At 38.7% G+C, this 17,167-nt stretch overlaps 1 protein-coding gene across 2 annotated transcripts; it reads right to left on the bottom strand.

The window, feature by feature from the left end:
* Nucleotides 1-608: 608 nt before the first annotated feature.
* Nucleotides 609-10,659, bottom strand: NEUROD4 (neuronal differentiation 4). 2 transcript variants are annotated; one of them, XM_005571104.4, is made up of 2 exons: nucleotides 10,317-10,659; nucleotides 609-4,179 (listed from the first exon to the last, which is right to left on the bottom strand). In XM_005571104.4, the coding sequence occupies exon 2, from the start codon at nucleotides 4,168-4,170 to the stop codon at nucleotides 3,175-3,177; it is 996 nt and encodes a 331-aa protein (XP_005571161.2). In that variant the 5' UTR covers nucleotides 4,171-4,179; nucleotides 10,317-10,659; the 3' UTR covers nucleotides 609-3,174. The 2 variants fall into 2 exon arrangements, with proteins under 2 accessions (XP_005571161.2, XP_005571162.2); XM_005571105.4 differs by having other exon boundaries at nucleotides 10,456-10,659.
* Nucleotides 10,660-17,167: the final 6,508 nt, after the last annotated feature.

Here is a 17,167-nt window from a genome sequence, read left to right as displayed (position 1 = left end):
GGACTACAGGCGCCCGCCACCGCGCCCGGCTAGTTTTTTTGTATTTTTTTTTAGTAGAGACGGGGTTTCACCGTGTTAGCCAGGATGGTCTCGATCTCCTGACCTCGTGATCCGCCCGTCTCGGCCTCCCAAAGTGCTGGGATTACAGGCTTGAGCCACCGCGCCCGGCCTCCTGGAAAGTTTTAACTAGAGAAAACTGAAAGAAAAAAATCAAAAGGAAAAGTTGTCAAAAAACATATTTCATAATTTTTTTGAAAGGTTGGTCAGCCCACCTACTTTGGATAATAGCACATCTTCCCATTTATCTGTGGTTTGATTGCTTAGACTGCCCATAGCCCTGTAATCTGTAAGATTATTTTTTCTTAACTGTAGATTTTATACTTGATTATATGAGTAACAGAGACCAGTGCTTCTAGACTTCTAACTGCATATTTCGAATATTCTAGCAAGATCAATTGAATTAGGGGATGTGTAAATCTCCTGACAGACCAGTTTTTGCTTAGCTAGCTGCTTGTAGGACATAGAGCCCAAGAAAATGAATAAATGAGAGTGAATGAAAGTTTTGAAGACTAACAACACAGCACAACAAAACACAACACAACATCTAATAAGACTTACAGCTTTATTTCTGCTAGGAAAAAGGAAGGAAAAACAGTCATATTTTAAACAAAATATTTAAACAATTATTTTACTTTATCTAAAAAAATCTCCAGAAGAATGAGACCACCCTAGGTTGGAGAGCAGGCTCTTTACAAGCTATTGCATTCCTAAATTTTAATTCAATTATAAAATCCCTCTATACAATTTCAGGGAGGCCTGGCTCATGGCTACCATACTCCCCAAAGGCATAAACAGCAGATTAGTAAAGAATAACTCTGGCTCACTTTAGACTGAAGAAAATAATCTAAAAACATTAACTTGCATAGCCATTCAAATTATTGCTGCTTTTTATAAAAATTATCACAGAGGTAATTCTCTATTTTTTCCTTTCCCCTTTCTCCAAAACTCAGCAGTTCTTAGCAAAATTGTGAGCTACTTTCCAAATAAAATTTTAGGAAGGGTTTCCAAGCACATCTATGGGGCTAAAATAATTTTTGTGAAAGGAAGAGAAAAATAAATTAAATAAATAATATCTAATAAATAACTCAGACAACATTGATTATCTACAAACTTAAATGCCAGAAAATGCTAGCTTCGAGGATGGACCCTCCCACAGCCCTTCACAAAGGTAAGTGCAGTATACACTCAGAAAGCCCATACTATGGCTTTATATGTCATTTTACTTGCCAATTTCCTCTAGGGCAGATTGTGATGAGAGGAACCACTTTGGTGGCTGATGGGGCTTAAGATCTCTCTGCAAGGCTACTTTCAAGTGAATTTACAAACCAAGGGTGCAAGGTACAGCAGTAAATGCTGAGAGCAAAATGGAAAAAAATAACTTATACTGTAAGGAGATAATAAATAAGAGAGGTAAACAGACAAGATACACATATAGTTGGCAGATTTTAGGGGATAGCTGAGCTATAGAAAATGACATACTCATATGTGTTATCGTTTTGTTAATTGGCCCTATTGATGTACCCTGCATGCTAAATGTATCCTTTCTGGCAGGAGCAGGACCTAATCTACTATCAAATAAGTCATTCAGGCTCCGGTTTGACTTAAATAACTGTCCTGGCAGATTGAACAAGATATGAAAATTTCTCAGGTCTCATTTTCTGAAAAAAATACAAATTTATGAAGTTAGTGTTGATATAAAGGAAAGAGGAGTTACATAAAGAAAAATAAGCACTCTGCAAATTGTGTTAAACCTGTGATGAAGACATAGTTGGTAAAAATATTCACTGACCTTGTATTTCATTTCTGCATCCTTAAGTTTAGTCACCTGAAATGTTATTTACAATATGTAATAACATATTCTATCTCAGAAGTGAGGAAGAGGTAACAGCTAGTATAGGGGGAGAGATAAGGGACTACATATATGTTGGAAAAATCTAACCTTGGTCAATAAATTGATTGGTGCTTGTCCTTCTGGAAAATATGTTGGTGTGGACAGAGGTGGATGGTTTTAATCATGTTTAACCAAATGAAATTCATCTTGCTTAAAATAAAATCTATTGGTTTTCCCATGGGCAACCATGAGCTAGAGAGAGTCCCTGAACTATGGTAGTTATTATAGCCAATAGCTATTTTATTGCTCTTTAATATAAAACTGTGTTGTGTTCTGATTCTAACAGCAGCACCTGAGCTGCATCAGAAGATCTGGAGCCCTCTGGTTATGGAGGTCATGGTCTAAAAGACTTATCTATGTCCCATTAGTCATAGGAGTCTGAGGCTTCAGTGACTTGTTTGCCCTACCTCTAGTACTGAGAAAAATGGTTTTGAAATATTATCAAGAATAAAGTTGGCATGAGGCCTCTATTATGGTTCTCTATTATGGTTCTTCAAATCATAAGGAAGATATGTTCAACTTTTAGTCTAATAACGAATAGAGTTGATCTCTAAAGAACATATTTTTTCTTCACAGTGACAGCCATGTTAGACTTTTAGCTTCCAGGAGCTATTTTTCAATAGATACAAAGAAGTCCTATCATTAAACCCAAACAAGCTTTGCATTCTGTGAGCCAAGAGACATGCACCTTGTGTTCCCTCTGATAACTCAATTTGATCATTCTATGCATAGCATCCCTTTCCTATTATTTCTCTATTCTTTCAGTTTCAAGAAGTTGTCAGGAGTGATCACCACAGTTATAGAATTTTAGAACTGTAAAGGACTTTAGAAATCATCTGGACTTAGAACAATTGCCTCATATAAATACAATTTGTTTAGTTACAATTGCTAGTAAATAAACAAAGGCCAGAAATGGTAAATTAATTGGCATAGATTATGCAATGAGTTTTTTTGCACCACTGGAATAGGGCCCAGGTCTTCTTTTCTATTTTCAAATGGTTGTTAAATCATCAAATATTTTCACTTGAGGACCCTATAAAGAAATCGATGCAATGTGAGGTGATGAGAAAAGAGGTGATAGATGAAGGAAAGCCTAAATGGACTTGAACTATTTTTATATATATATCCATAGGGATCCTTTAAGGTCATTGAATCTTCAGCTCAACCACTCAACTTATGGAAAATGTCTCCACGTCATTCTCTGAAACATTGAACTTACTGCCTCACTCAGTGAAGACTGTGTTGAGTTGGGTCCCAATACCATGATGGGAGTAGGAATCATAGGACATGTCTATAGGAACATCATAACGGGGGGTACCAGCCTGAAAAGGAGTTGAATGCACATGCCCTGAGCTTAGACTTGAAGAAGGGTAATGTGGCATGAAGCTGTAGGATTTTTCTAGGTCAGGAGACCCATCTTGCTTCAAGGAGAAGTTCCCACTGATGCTCAGGGGTGGAGTGAGTGGGCCCTCGTAAGGGGGTGTACTGCAGTCAGGTAGATGACTCCCAAAGGACGATTCTCCCAAACTCTTGAATACTTGGGGCTTGAGATGAAGGAGATGTGTTTCCATATGGCCATAAGGAGGGCTAGGCAGCCCCGGAGACTGATAGTTGAAGTTGTGGACAGAGATGGCAGAGTCACAAATAGGAGATTTATCCTCATGCTTCTCCAGGAGGACAGACTGAGAGCTCAGTTGGAGACATCCAGCCACCAGGTTGCTTGTGGGCTGAGAGAGCCCTTTACAGAGCATCTCCACAAAGCCTTTCCCTTCAGGTGTCTGGCCAGTCTCCAGAACTTCAGATAAAGCCCAAATATAGTTCCTGGCCAGTCTAAGAGTCTCTATCTTGGAAAGTTTTTGGGTTTTAGAGTAGCATGGCATGACTCGCCTCAGGTTATCCAGGGCATCATTCAGGCCATGCATCCGGGTCCGTTCTCTGGCATTGGCCTTGACTCTTCGAGCCCTGAATCTCTCAAGGCGAGCTTTGGTCATCTTCTTTTTCTTGGGACCCCTTCTCTTAGGTTTTTCCCCATCTTCTTCCTCTTCTTCTTCTTCCTCAATACTGTCATGCTCTTCAGTTAAGCTGCTGAGCATCCCATAAGTACCTGGTCTGCTCTCTTCCTCCTTCACCTCATTTTGGGAACCCAGACCTTTATCCATCCAGGATGGTGTGTTGACTAGCTCTCCCATCTCCTTGGATTTCACATAAGTTTTTGACATTTCCAGTCTCTGGAAAAGGGAAGTATCAAAGGTTAATTCCTGTGAGTACCTGATTTTACTTGAAACTAAACTTTTTTATATGTAATTATCTTGTCCAAGTCTTCCATTCTAAATGACAAATCCAAAACTGAAAGAAATTCCCAGAATACTCCTTTAGTTATGGCATATTATAAGAAAATATACTATAGTAAAGGAAAATTGACTTGATTATTCATTGCAGTGTTAGTGCCTAACTCTTTTTATTCTTAGATTTTTAATCTCTTGAACATTTTATACAAAATGACTGAGATACGAGTCCAAAGATGTATTTTTCTTTCCTTCCAGAACCCAGAACATAAAAGGGGAAAAATGAGGTGAGTATATAAATTACTGTCCAAATAGAGATATTTCTGAAGTGAAAGAGTGTGCTAAAAATAAGTATATGTGTGTAATAATTATCGTTATTACAAAACAAAAACCCATCAAATAGTCAAATAAGCACACTGTTATATATTTACACCATACAAAATAAAAAACTGTAGCAAGATCATTCAGACTACTTTGTATGTGTTCTACAAAAAACTACTCAATCTGTATTTAGAAGCATTTCACATCCATCTAGCCTATAACACCCATGTTTCTCCCCAGTATTGCTAACTGGTAGCCTCAATCATCTCCTTCAAGTTGTCCATGACACAACTGGCTGGTCCAACACATGACCATCAAACGTTACTCTCACTATCACCAGAGGAGCATTCTGTTTTTCAGTAAGCACTTTGCGTTCTGTCTAGTGTGAGTTATGTTAGAAGTGTTAGTGACATGGCATCTTGAAAGGATCATGAAAAGAAAGGAGGGTTATCACTGATCGTCTTTCAAATTTCCCCTTATGTTAAAGTGAGAACTCTTTGCAAATGCATCTCACACCATCAGACAAGACCATGGCAACAGTTAGGAGTGCAGCCAGTGGTCTACCAAACCTATCCAAGGTTTAGTGCAACTACTATAATAATACTTTGTTTAAAATGAAAAATCTGGAACAAATACTAGTGGAACTAGTGGAACAGAATATAGTGACTGCTAACACAAGTGAGGACTATTTCAGGCAAACACAGGAATAGCCTGACTACTTTAACTCACTAACACACTGTTTAATCAGAATTTTGCATGCAAAATTCACTATTTGAAAACCAGAAGAGACTGGTGATTTAGTAAACATTTTGCGTTCAATTCTGGAAGAATTTGAATTGTTTTAAAGCTTGCTAAGCAATTTTTAGGCATATGGCTTACCAAATAAAAGTATCTGATAAGCCCCATTGGGGCATCCCAGTTTACCAGCTACTCTTTGAAATATTAAACCCACTATCACCTTTTATTATGAGAAAGAGGAGAATGTAACAAACGTTTTCTGTTCTATGAAGCTTGAGCCTCAAATCAATGAACCCAGGGATTAGTATGTAGCTTTTAAAAATAAAGATATATTATTTGATTTGTTTCTGGTAATTGGAGCTTGTTTTCCTTGTAACCTCATTTACCTCCTATAAATAATTAATGTAACTGCATTGCAAAAACAGCCTAGGTTTCATGTTAATCAGCACGGAAATCATGTCAGCTTGACTTACTCACTTAATAAGGCTTCCTGGGTAAGCAGCTTTATTGAAAACACACATTGGAACCTATTGGTCAACTGGCTGCCCAGGCCAACTCAGAAAATCCCACTTTTAATATGGATGATAGAGCTTGTGTGCTGAGCTGCACTTCTAACTCAGGCAGATATCCAGAGGGAGGGTAAAAAGCCTAATTAACTTTCTGTTAAAGTAACACAGCTCTTCCAGAGGCAGGTGCACTCTAAGGCCAAAAAGGATGGAGTGGGCTTGGGAAACCTAATGCTCCCCATGTAATTATAATAACATTTGTATAGCATTTTAAAGTTTACAGAGCACTTTTGCATCCATTAATTCATATGGTTCTTATAGCAAACCTTTGAGGGAGATAGAAATTGTTATGCTCATTTTATACTCAAGGTCACTGTGGGCCAGGTAGTTTAAGTGATGGAAATGCAAAGATATAGTGCTGGTGGAGTGGGACATAAAATCAATTCTTCTTACTTTACATCTTAGGTTTTATGTTTTTCTTCTCCTTGTTCTTCTATCACAGCTACAGGAATAAAGAAAGGCACTTTGGCTTCAGGAGATGTACAGCAATAGAACTAAGTCAACAGGAGTGACCATCATCCAAAGGGTGTTCTTTGAGGTGCCTTTTAACACACGTATTTCAGGATTTCTTCATCTTTGAAACATTTTTCTCGTTATTCTCACCCATCTATTCCCCCTCCCTCTCTTCCTCATCCTCCCCCTTTGTCTCCTTATCCTCATTCTCTTATCTTCATTATCATTATTATCACTGGCTCATCCTGAGATGCATGAAAAGGACAGAAGGAAGGAAAGAAGGAAGGTGCAAGAGAGGAGAGTCTCCCGAATTGCCTCTGGATCTGAATACCATCCTAGCTGGGGGATTTAGCCTTTTTCACCATCCCTACCTCTGTACCTCTGGACTCTTATTAAGATCTGTCAATACTCACACACATCAAAATAAGTGAGATTGGGAGGATAGAATAGGCCACCTTTTACCTCTAACATATTTAGTGGTTTCTGTAAGAGTCAAGGAGCTGCTTTCAAATCAGCTTGTTGGTGGGTATAAATGCAAAGAATCAAGTGACTTTGGCCAAAGTAATGAAAAGGTCAACCAGTTTTCTTTCACCTTTGTCCTCTTACTAATCATGAGAAGGACATAGATGGCTCCAGTTTAACTTCCTCTGTTCTCATAGATGCTGGTCCATTAACTTCCAAGAGAATCCCATGAGTATATAGTATGGTTTCAAAAGAATGGAAGCTAGAATAACACAAATGTGAACTCTAGTCCCAATTCTTTTAATTCCTGGGTTGTTGATCCCAAACACATTATATAAAGTTCTCTGTTCTTCCATTTCCTCTAATAAAATAAGGCTAACATACAGGTTATGTGATTCTTGTAAGAGAAATAAAAATATAATAAAGAATTTTATAGCTGTAAATGCTATTAAACATTTATATATTTATTTCCTGCTTTTTCTTGGGTTTTCTTATCTAATCTATTCACACACGTTTGCTTATTCAAAAATAAAAATTATTTCTCACAGATGAATAATAAAACAGACTGTATCAACTGGTATGTCTCTTATTATCTGAATATTACCTCTGATTGGTTTAGAAAATCATCTGACAGTTACTCAGTAGCCTGTCATTTTTCCCATGGTGGGATAGACAGCACAGACTCCAGTGTCAGATTACCTGGACTCAAACTTCAGCTCCACTATTCACTAGATACATGAACTTAGGCCAGTTTCATAACCCTTATCTGCCTCAGTCTCCTCCTCCTTAAAATGAGAATAATAACAATTCTACCTCATAGGATTATTAGGAGCATAAAATGAGGTGATATATTTGAAGCATTTCGAATAGTGTCATACATCATGAATTTCATGTAAGTATTAGGTATTGTTCTCCTAAACATCACCATGAATTTTTCTGGCCACTTGGACAAGAATAAGTACAATTAGAATCTGTTATTAATATTGATTTTATGTCAGCAAAAGCCAATGGCTTCATTTCAACATCTATTTGAAAAAATTTGAAAAAAAAAAATACACCTACTCCTCCAATCTCCTATTGAAACTGAAATCAAAGGTTCTGTTCTGCTGCAAGAGGTGAGGAAACCAAGCCCTATCAACTGCCTCCACTGAGTTGACTAGAACTCGTCCATCATATTCAAGATGGAAGTTAGCTCCCAAACTTTCATTATATTTTATAATTGGGAGAAAACAGTTGGTTTGACATTCTTATTCAATCACATACATTTTCAGGTTCATGAACCTTCTGTTTTGGGAATACAATTTTCCCACCAAAACCAAATGGCAGAGCTCTGAGGGTAATATGCAGTGTCTATCAAAGAGAAGTGAAAGCAGTGAAAGCCAAGACTTCTGAAACATAAAAATGTTTCTCTGACTTTTTTCACCTAAATATTTTCAATGCACCAAGAAAGCTAACAGGAAAAAAGTAGAAACATCTAGTTTTAAATTTGAGTTTTGAAAATGTGTGTACTGTAGTTCTGAGTTGTGATCAAAGAAACCAAGGGTTTTCTCCAGAACAGGTACCTAAATCTAATGTTGCTTTCAGCCTGTTAAGGAACCATCTCAGAGGTGTACTGAAAGAAGCATGAAATGAAAACTCTTTCTTCACTCACTCATTAAATGAGCATAGAAAAATTATTGCAATTATTGTACCCTTAGGGCAAAATGAAAATAAGATTGTCTTTCCTACATCATTTAGAAGTTTTCGTGAAAAACAAGAAGATAATGCAAGCACAACTACTTTGTAAAATTGTTATGCCAATGTGAGGGTTGGCAATTGTTTTACAGAAGCTGTTTGAGAAAGTCTGTAGCACTATCTCACAAAGCATCACGATATACCATCTTAAGGTTGCCTCAATTCCTAGGAAAGAAATTAGCTCACAAATTATATAGGAAGTAGACTTGAATATGACAAAAATCAGTGAATACTGGCTCAAGGGCTAGAATCTAGCCCTTCCCTACACATACGCATAAACACATTCTGATCTTATAAAGTCCATTTTTAGCCATTTGGTATTTGGATTTTCCCTTATACCTACATAATATAACAGAATTTTCCTCTTTCTACAGGATCCTGCAGTGAAATTTCAAGTTTAGCCAATTCTCTTTAATTCAAAATATTTCTCATATTTTCTAAAATTTTAAATCTGTTATAGCAAAATGTTTGCTTAAGCAATAATTGTTACTACCCAATATTTTTACTACTAGAGCCAAAGTCATTAAGCATTACTACTATGTGAAGCTGTCTTAGAATTCTTTCTACACTTTTACAAATTTTTTATTTACTGTGGAGATGTTTCAACTAATTAATAGGTAAGGGAAACTCACATGTGGATTTGTGATAGTTAGATGGTGTCTCTCCTCTTAAAAGCTGGTGATAATCTCTTTACCTTCTGATCTGATGACTAAATACAACAGAAGGGAGGCTGTCCAGCCCAGTTTCTAGGAAATCTAAGAACTAAACAGACTAAATTATTTTCCCAGAGTTGCATAGTCTTGGCACTAAAAAGACAGAATCCAGACCAGGATCTTCACAAGTTGTACTGCTTCGAAAAACCCCATAGATTGTTCTATGCTCTTCTTTTCTACTCTACTATTTTCCCCTTTATTAATATATGTGCACATGTATGTACATGCATGCACATACACACACATTTTTTCCAGCAAAGCCATGTAAAACTTCAGGTGCCATTGCCTCACATCTTAATAGTAAACAGAAGTTACTCAATCCCTTACTTTTCCCTCCACGTGCTTCAGCATTTCACCTCTGCTTTCTCTGTCAAAAAAATGAGGGTGGGGGAAGGTATTTTACATTTCATTAGTATTTTCTGAGTATACTTTTTTGTGAGCAAATGATGAGTGTGAAGCAGAGAAAGGAAAAATAAACTTGGACAATCTTTTTCTTCTAATTTCCCACCTGAAAGAGCTGAGGCAAAGGAAATTTCCCCCACCCCATGCCAACTATTCAAGTATTTTTAGTAAACCAAATAGTTAATGGTGAGAATCTACCCCGAGGACTTTCCACAGTCTTCTCTGATTCCTCATTCTGTTTTCCTTTCCCTGCCTCCCCCTCCGTCCTTGCATAGCCCTAAAATGCTATGAGCAGAGTGGTGGATTGGGTCAATTCTTCCAACCTATTTGCTGGGCCACCTTGGAAAAGCAGTTAAACTTTTCGACATTTTCACCACTAGCAAAATGAAACAGTGGCTTTTACGGGAATTGGGGTAGATCATCTGTAATCTTCACTTTATTAAAATGACTGTGAGTGTCTATGTGTTTTACTTTGGGTGGCAAGTGCTATGCAATTTAATAAAATTATTTAAAATGTTTATATTTTTCCCTAAGTGTTCCAATTCACTAACTTCCACATTCCAAGTTTCCTAAGTCCCACTTCCTCCTGTCTTACCCAGAAGAGACTTTCCTCACCCCAACTACTCCTCTAGGTGAGTGGGAACTTCCCACAGAAACTTTAGCCGCCTTACTTCCCCAACCACTGGCTCACCTCGGTCACTGGCAGTTCCTGGAGTGAACTCTGTGAATCTGCGTCTTAGAGGACAGTCAGAGAAGCCAAGTCTCTCTGACCATCCAGATCGTAGGATAAAGAGATGCTTTCAGCGATCCATGTTAAACCTGGTTGTTACCTCTTAGAGATTCCACCGGGTCTGGTTTCTCTGCCTGCGCCTTATTCTACTCCTTCCCTGGAGTTCGGTATGCTCCTCAAGGACGCCTTCGGGCTGACGACTCTGCTGCAGCCGGTTTAGTCGCTCTTCAGTACCTCTTCTCCCTGGTTAGCTCCCCGGAGAGGAGCTTTCAGGACCACAGCCTCTGGGCAGCTCCTGCTCTCTGGCCAGAGCCTCTGACTTGCTGCAGTTTTGATTGCTCTCGCAGCTGACCAGGGAGGAGTGATGTTGCCCAGAGTCTAACTCCTCCCTTTCCCCAGCCGAAAGACACGCCCACTTGAAAGGCTCCTCTGGCCAGGTCCAGTTTTGCCGCCTGTTTGTTTGTTTAAACAGAGTTGGGGGTTGGTGGAAGCGGAGCGGGGGAGGAGAGTTGATGAAGTTGAGGAGTAAAGAAAAAGAGGACTGGAAAGCTTTGTGATTAAAACGGTAAGAAATGGAAGCGGAGTAGTACGGACAGAATGGAGAAAGAAAATTGGGGATAGACTTGGAGAGAGCTAAAAAGGGCAGATGAATCTGCTGATCCACGTCTGAAAAGAATCAAAAGGTGAGAAAGGTGCGTGTCAAGGACACAGCATGAGTGGCTGCTTCCTTACACATGTGGACTGGGGTCTTTGGCTTTTAAACTTCAGAGTTCTAAAAGTAGAAGGAAGAAGTTTATCTCTCCCACCTTTTCAGCACGTCAAAGCTACTTTCATTAAAACTTTCATTTGTGAATATAGATGAAGCTTATTGTACTGTTCTTTCAACTTTCTGATCGCTTGAAATTTATAAAAACAAAAAGGAAATTAATAAAATCCTACATTTTAAGGACATTTAGTTCCTTAAGTTACAAGCTGAGATCTACTATTGTTTTTCAAAAATACATCATTAAGCATTCACGTAGAAAAAGTCCCCTTAAGTAGTAATGAGCTTAGAAGAAGAGAAGCCCATAATAATTCCTAAAACTCCTTTGGTATTAGAAGGTTGAATTAAATTGCTAGAAGACAGAAAGAAAATTACGTCTGGAATAATTTAAATATATAGATATTCATACTACCTTATTTAAAACTTCACCAAGGAAAAATAAATGACTGTGAGCTTAAGATACCAAAGATTTTGTAATCATCTTGTGTTTCCAAGAAGAAAAAAGAAAGGTGCTCAGATTAAGCAATTGGCTGAATGATCTTGAGTAAGTCAACTTCACTCATCAGTTTTCATATCTGTAAAACGAGCTGATCACTTAAGTTTTTCCATCAGTAGCCTCATAGAATTCTGAGTCCAAGTTCAACTTCTTTTAGAAATTGACTTGAAGGATAATTCCTCAGGCTTTTTGGCAAAAGGCAAAATCTTTCTTTCTGAAAAGAAACCAGAGTATCCCTGGCTTTTTGAGAATCACATGATCTAACAACAAAACTAACACGTGTATCAAATAGAGATGAAAAACTATTAATACGCCTGTATGCAAGGAAAGTTGTAGAGAGCTGAAACAAAAGATAGTTTCACTGCTCATAAAGTTGAAAGGAGTATCTTAAGTGCGAAAATTGTTATTTTTAATTCTGATAAAAGTGTCATGTGACTTGTTTTTCACAGAAAAACAGAAAATAAAAATTAGCACTTTTTTCAGTTTTCATGGGAAGTTATTTATTTTCAGCAGCTCTTTAATCTCTTCGTTATCTTTATTTGTATCCCTATCCAGAAAAATATCTGCTCAGAAAAATAAACTTCATTTTCAGAATAATTAAACAACACGTGATAGGAATAGCAGATTTCTAAAAAACAAATCAGAATTCACTTCTCGACCACAGGAAATTTATCTATGAGGTAATTTATGTCTAGGATAGAGGTGCTTAATCATTGTTCAATGAGCACTTATAGAATGAATTGATCTCCTGCTTTGTGTCTTCAAAGCCCTGTCCATGGACATTTAGAAGCTGATGGCACTGGTGCCTGAAATTTTCAGGGGCAGGGAGTAACAGCAGATTAGCGGAAAGGTGAACATATTGAGACAAAGATGAGGGTGGGGATAAAACATTCTGCAGGACTCCTTGCTTTCTCTGACAGATGTAAGGGACTGGACACAATAGGATTAGCCTTCAAAATACATTCAACTGTCTGTGTGTGTGTGCACACACATGCACGTGAATGAACATGCACACCCCTGAAGAATGGGGATGGAGTTGTGAATGCCAAATTTTCTTTAAGAGCCACTTTCTGCAGAGGGATGGGTGGAATCTATTTCATTAGGGTCACCCTCATCACAACTCATTAACAGTTGTACAGTTAGCTGTTCAACTTTGAGAGAGCAGGAAGGGGCAGGAGGGGTGTGTGCTCTCAGCAAAGGAAAAGGGGTGGTGATTGCTCTAGGAAAGGAGAATACAAGGCATTTACATGCATTCTCCTCCCCCCACATGGTTCCTGGGCCAGAGGGCCAATCCCCAGCCCTTCCTTCTTTCTCTGCTGCTTTTTGTAAAGCTCTGAGCTAACCTGTAAGAACCATCTGCTGAGCGGGGAAAAGGAGACCAGTACTCAGTTGCTGGCCCACAGGCCTAACGCCCAGGAGCCATTGAAGCAGAGAGAGGGGAGGCAACAGGCAGATTTATGAGCAGCAATCTGTTCCCCTCCCCCAAGGACCCTCTGCTAGGAGACAGCCTGATAATCCATCAACCCCACTAATGAATTAATTAGTATTCCCAGTAATCCTGACCCCCAAAGGAGACCTGCCTGTGGGCCCCTAACGGGGGTGGAAACTGCCTTCTTCAGTCAGACACTGAAGACCTGAAACCAATGTCTGACATTAGGCCCCAGGGTGCTAAGCCTCAAGCCACAGATCCTGTTGCTGACGGTCCCCAGATGTCTCTCCTTCTCACCTTCCCATCGGAGATCACTAGCTTCTGCTGAATTAAAGTCAAATGCCACCAACAAACGGAGTCCAGGGACATATATCAGGAACTGTAGAGAGCAAGAAGGTGAACTTTGAAGGAGGAAATGATTCAGGCTGCCCACATTCAGATTAGACTTGAGCAGACCCTAAAGTTGCTCTCCAAGCTTTAGGCACTGGGGTCAGGGATGGGGTTGGGGTGGGGTGAGGGCTGGGGGAGAAAGTAAATAAAACATAGTCCTTGACCTCAAGAAGTTCAACATTCCAGTAGGGAAATAATACATGTTGAAAAATAATTGTGAAGCAGGTTAAAACAAAAAGTAATTTGTGACATGAACCTCTCCTGAATAACAACTAGAGAAAAACACGGAGGTGTCATTTGGGTTTATGAATAGTTTGGAGAATAGCATCAGGGAGATTGAATAACCCTCCTTTACAAGAACAAAGTGAAGTGCTTCATTCTTTTCAAAAACTCTGTAGTGAAGTGGGGTGGGGGAAAAGCTTAGGACTAAGGAATCATGGGCTCTAAATCTTAGTCTGCCTCTGTGTGGCTGTGATGAGTGATCCAACCTCTCTGGCCTCACATTCCTCATTAGGCAATGATCAGCTTGGGTTATGATCTCTCAGGTTCCTTCCAACTCTGATACTTAATGATATAACATAGTTAAGTGTCACAATTCTTTTTTGAGGGTGAATAATACTGGCCTATTAAAAGGTATGGAGACAGAGTCCCCAGGTTTGAATAAAGCAATATAATAGGTTAATGACAAAAGTGGGTCTAGAAACCAGGTAATAAATTTGGATGTCCTCTTTCCATCTAGATTGCTGGTCCCTGTTGAGAAGAACACTTGCTTCAACCTTCTCACACCACATTCATTCAAGAGCTATACATTTGGGCATTCAGAGGGTATACAGAGTGGCTCATTCATTATTTAGTTTTTAGCTACACTAAACTGCCTGAATTCGTTTAGATCTGCTGGGAAACTTCTCTACCTTTAAAAGCTCTGTACCATCCTGCAGCATCCTTTTCTGCACTTGCTATGTCTAATTCCTAAGAGCAAAGTCCTCTAGGATTCAACTGACTCCTTGAATCTTAACATTGACATTTACTAACCACATGACTTCAGACAAGTTATTTATCTCACTGGGCCTCAGTTCTTCTACCTGTAAGTTGGAGGTAATAATGCTTATTCAATGAACTTGCTCTGATAAATATGTATGAAATAGTACATGCAAAGCACCTAGTATACAGTCTGGCACTTAGCAAGTGCTCAATAAATGGTAGTTATTATTAGTATTTTATCTTACACATTTAAATCAAATTTGTATGTCTTAGAAATCAAAGAAAAACTATTATCAGGATCTCCTTATAAAGGCCTTGTTTTGTGCTCCTATCTCAATCCAAGTATTCCTTTATTATAATAATGACCACACTATTAATTTACCCAACAAATGCATTTTATGCATATATAAAGTCCCAGGCACCGTGCAAGATTCTGGGACTACAGAGCGCCATAAGACTTCTCATTCCTAACCAACTTTCAGTGTAATGGCAGAGGCAGTAAACTAAATATATAAATATATCTAAAACCTCCTGTTCTCTGTGTCTGACTTTCTAACATAGTGTGCCCAGGGAGTCATTATGTGTCAGAGATGTTAATTGCAGCATTGTTTTTAATAATTAAAATGTTTATTTTCAATACATTAAGTGAAAAATGGTTTAGCCAAAGTATGATATGCCATTTATCTATACTAACAAAAATGTACTACATGTACTAACATGATTAGGGGGAAATATAAAACAATTATAGAACTATAGGTTCAATATGATATACTTATTTTTTAATGTACACACATGCATCAAATAATACATATATTTTATAGATACACATATACACACACACAAACTGATAACAGGGGGTCTTTATCTCAGGAAATCTCAGAACTGACATGAAATACATTGAGATCAGGTCGTTATTGAAGGAAATTGTTTTCTTTTTATATAAGTATAATCTACACATATGTAACTTGTGAACATGAAATTGATTTTAAAACATAATTAAAATATGCTATCTTTAAAATCCCTTTCCACACTCATAGCCAAACTTATTTTCAGGAAAGGATCTGATAGCTACCCCCTACAACACCAAACACTGGAATATATATATGTATATATATAAGCTGATATGGCTCTTTCACGAAAAGATTACCACACTGACTTCCACCAACTCTCCCCTTATACACTCAGCCCCAGGAACATTTGTCCAGTCTTAGGAGCAAACCTTAAGTTGAATTTAAAAGGCTTCAATCATGAGGTTCTTAAGTCCTGACAAATATCTGATGGAGGGCAGTGAGAATTTCCTGAGAATGGAGACTTAATTTATACCACTGCAAAAATAATGGGATAAAGAGATTATTAAAACCAACTACTATCCTCAAGGTGCATTCAGTGTTCTGGAAGGACCAAACAGAGCGCTACACTGAGCATTCTCAGATTAAAGTCAAAGCTCTATTAAGTGCAGTTTCTTTGCATGCATGGTAGCTTTGGGTGGTCTGCTCCATTAGGCCAGTGCTCTAGTCATCCATCTCTCCTAAGCACTCATCAATGGAGGGAGGTAGAAGCCAATGAGAAGAAACTAATTACTAACAGTAAAAATTATAGCTAATCCTTATAGAACACTTACCATATGTCAAATGTTATTAAAAGTGTTTTCATGTATCATTTTATCATTGCACCACCTTATGAGGTAGTGTATTAGTCATTTTCACACTGCTGATAAATACATACCTGAGACTGGGCAATTTACAAAAGAAAGAGATTTAATGGACTTACAGTTTAACATGGGTGGGAAGACCTCACAATCATGAAGGAAGGTGAAAGGCATGTCTCATATGGAAGCAGACAAGAGAAGAGAGCTTGTGCAGGGAAACTCCCATTTTTAAAACCATCAGATCTCCTGAGACTTACTCATTATCATGAGAACAGCATGGGAAAAACCTGCCCCCATGATTCAATTAATTACCTTCCACTGGGTCCCTCCCACAACACATGGGAATTAAAGATGAGATTTGGATGGGGAGACAACCAAACCGTATCATTCTACCCTGGCCCCTCCAAAATTTTATGTCTTCACATTTCAAAAACAGTCATGTCTTTCCAACAGTCTCCTAAAGTCTTAACTCATTTCAGCATTAACTCAACAGTCCACAGTCCAAAGTCTCATCAGAGACAAGGCAAGTCCTTTCCACTTGTAAGCCTGCAAAATCAAAAGCAAGTTAGTTACTTCCTAGATACAATGGAGGTACAGGCATTGAGTAAATATAGCCATTCCAAATGGGAGAAATTAGCCAAATCAAAGGGGCTACAGGTCCCATGCAAGTCCAAAATCCAGGAGGGCAGTCAAATATTAAAGCTCCAAAATGATCTCCTTTGACTCCAAGTCTCACGTCCAGGTCACGCTGATGCAAGTGGTGGGCTCCCATGGCTTTGGGCAGCTCTGTGACTTTGCAGGGTATAGCCCCCCTCCTGGCTGCTTTCCCAGCTTAGCATTAAGTGTCTGCAACTCTCCCAGGCACGTGGTGCAAGCTGTCAGTGAATCTACCATTCTGGGGTTTGGAGGACAGTGATTCTTTTCTCACAGTTCCACTAGGCAGTGCCACAGTAGGAACCCAATGTGGATGCTCTGCCCCACATTTTCCCTTCACACTGCCCTAGCAGAGGTTCTCCATGAGGGCCCCACCCCTGCAGCAAACTTCTGCCTGGGCATCCAGGCATTTTCATAAATCATCTGAAATCTAGGCAGAAGTTCCCAATCC

This window comes from Macaca fascicularis, chromosome 11, assembly GCF_037993035.2.
Source record: "Macaca fascicularis isolate 582-1 chromosome 11, T2T-MFA8v1.1".
NCBI lineage: Eukaryota > Metazoa > Chordata > Mammalia > Primates > Cercopithecidae > Macaca > Macaca fascicularis.
Note: the sequence above shows the minus strand (reverse complement) of the source record. Positions and strands in the feature narration are given on the sequence as shown.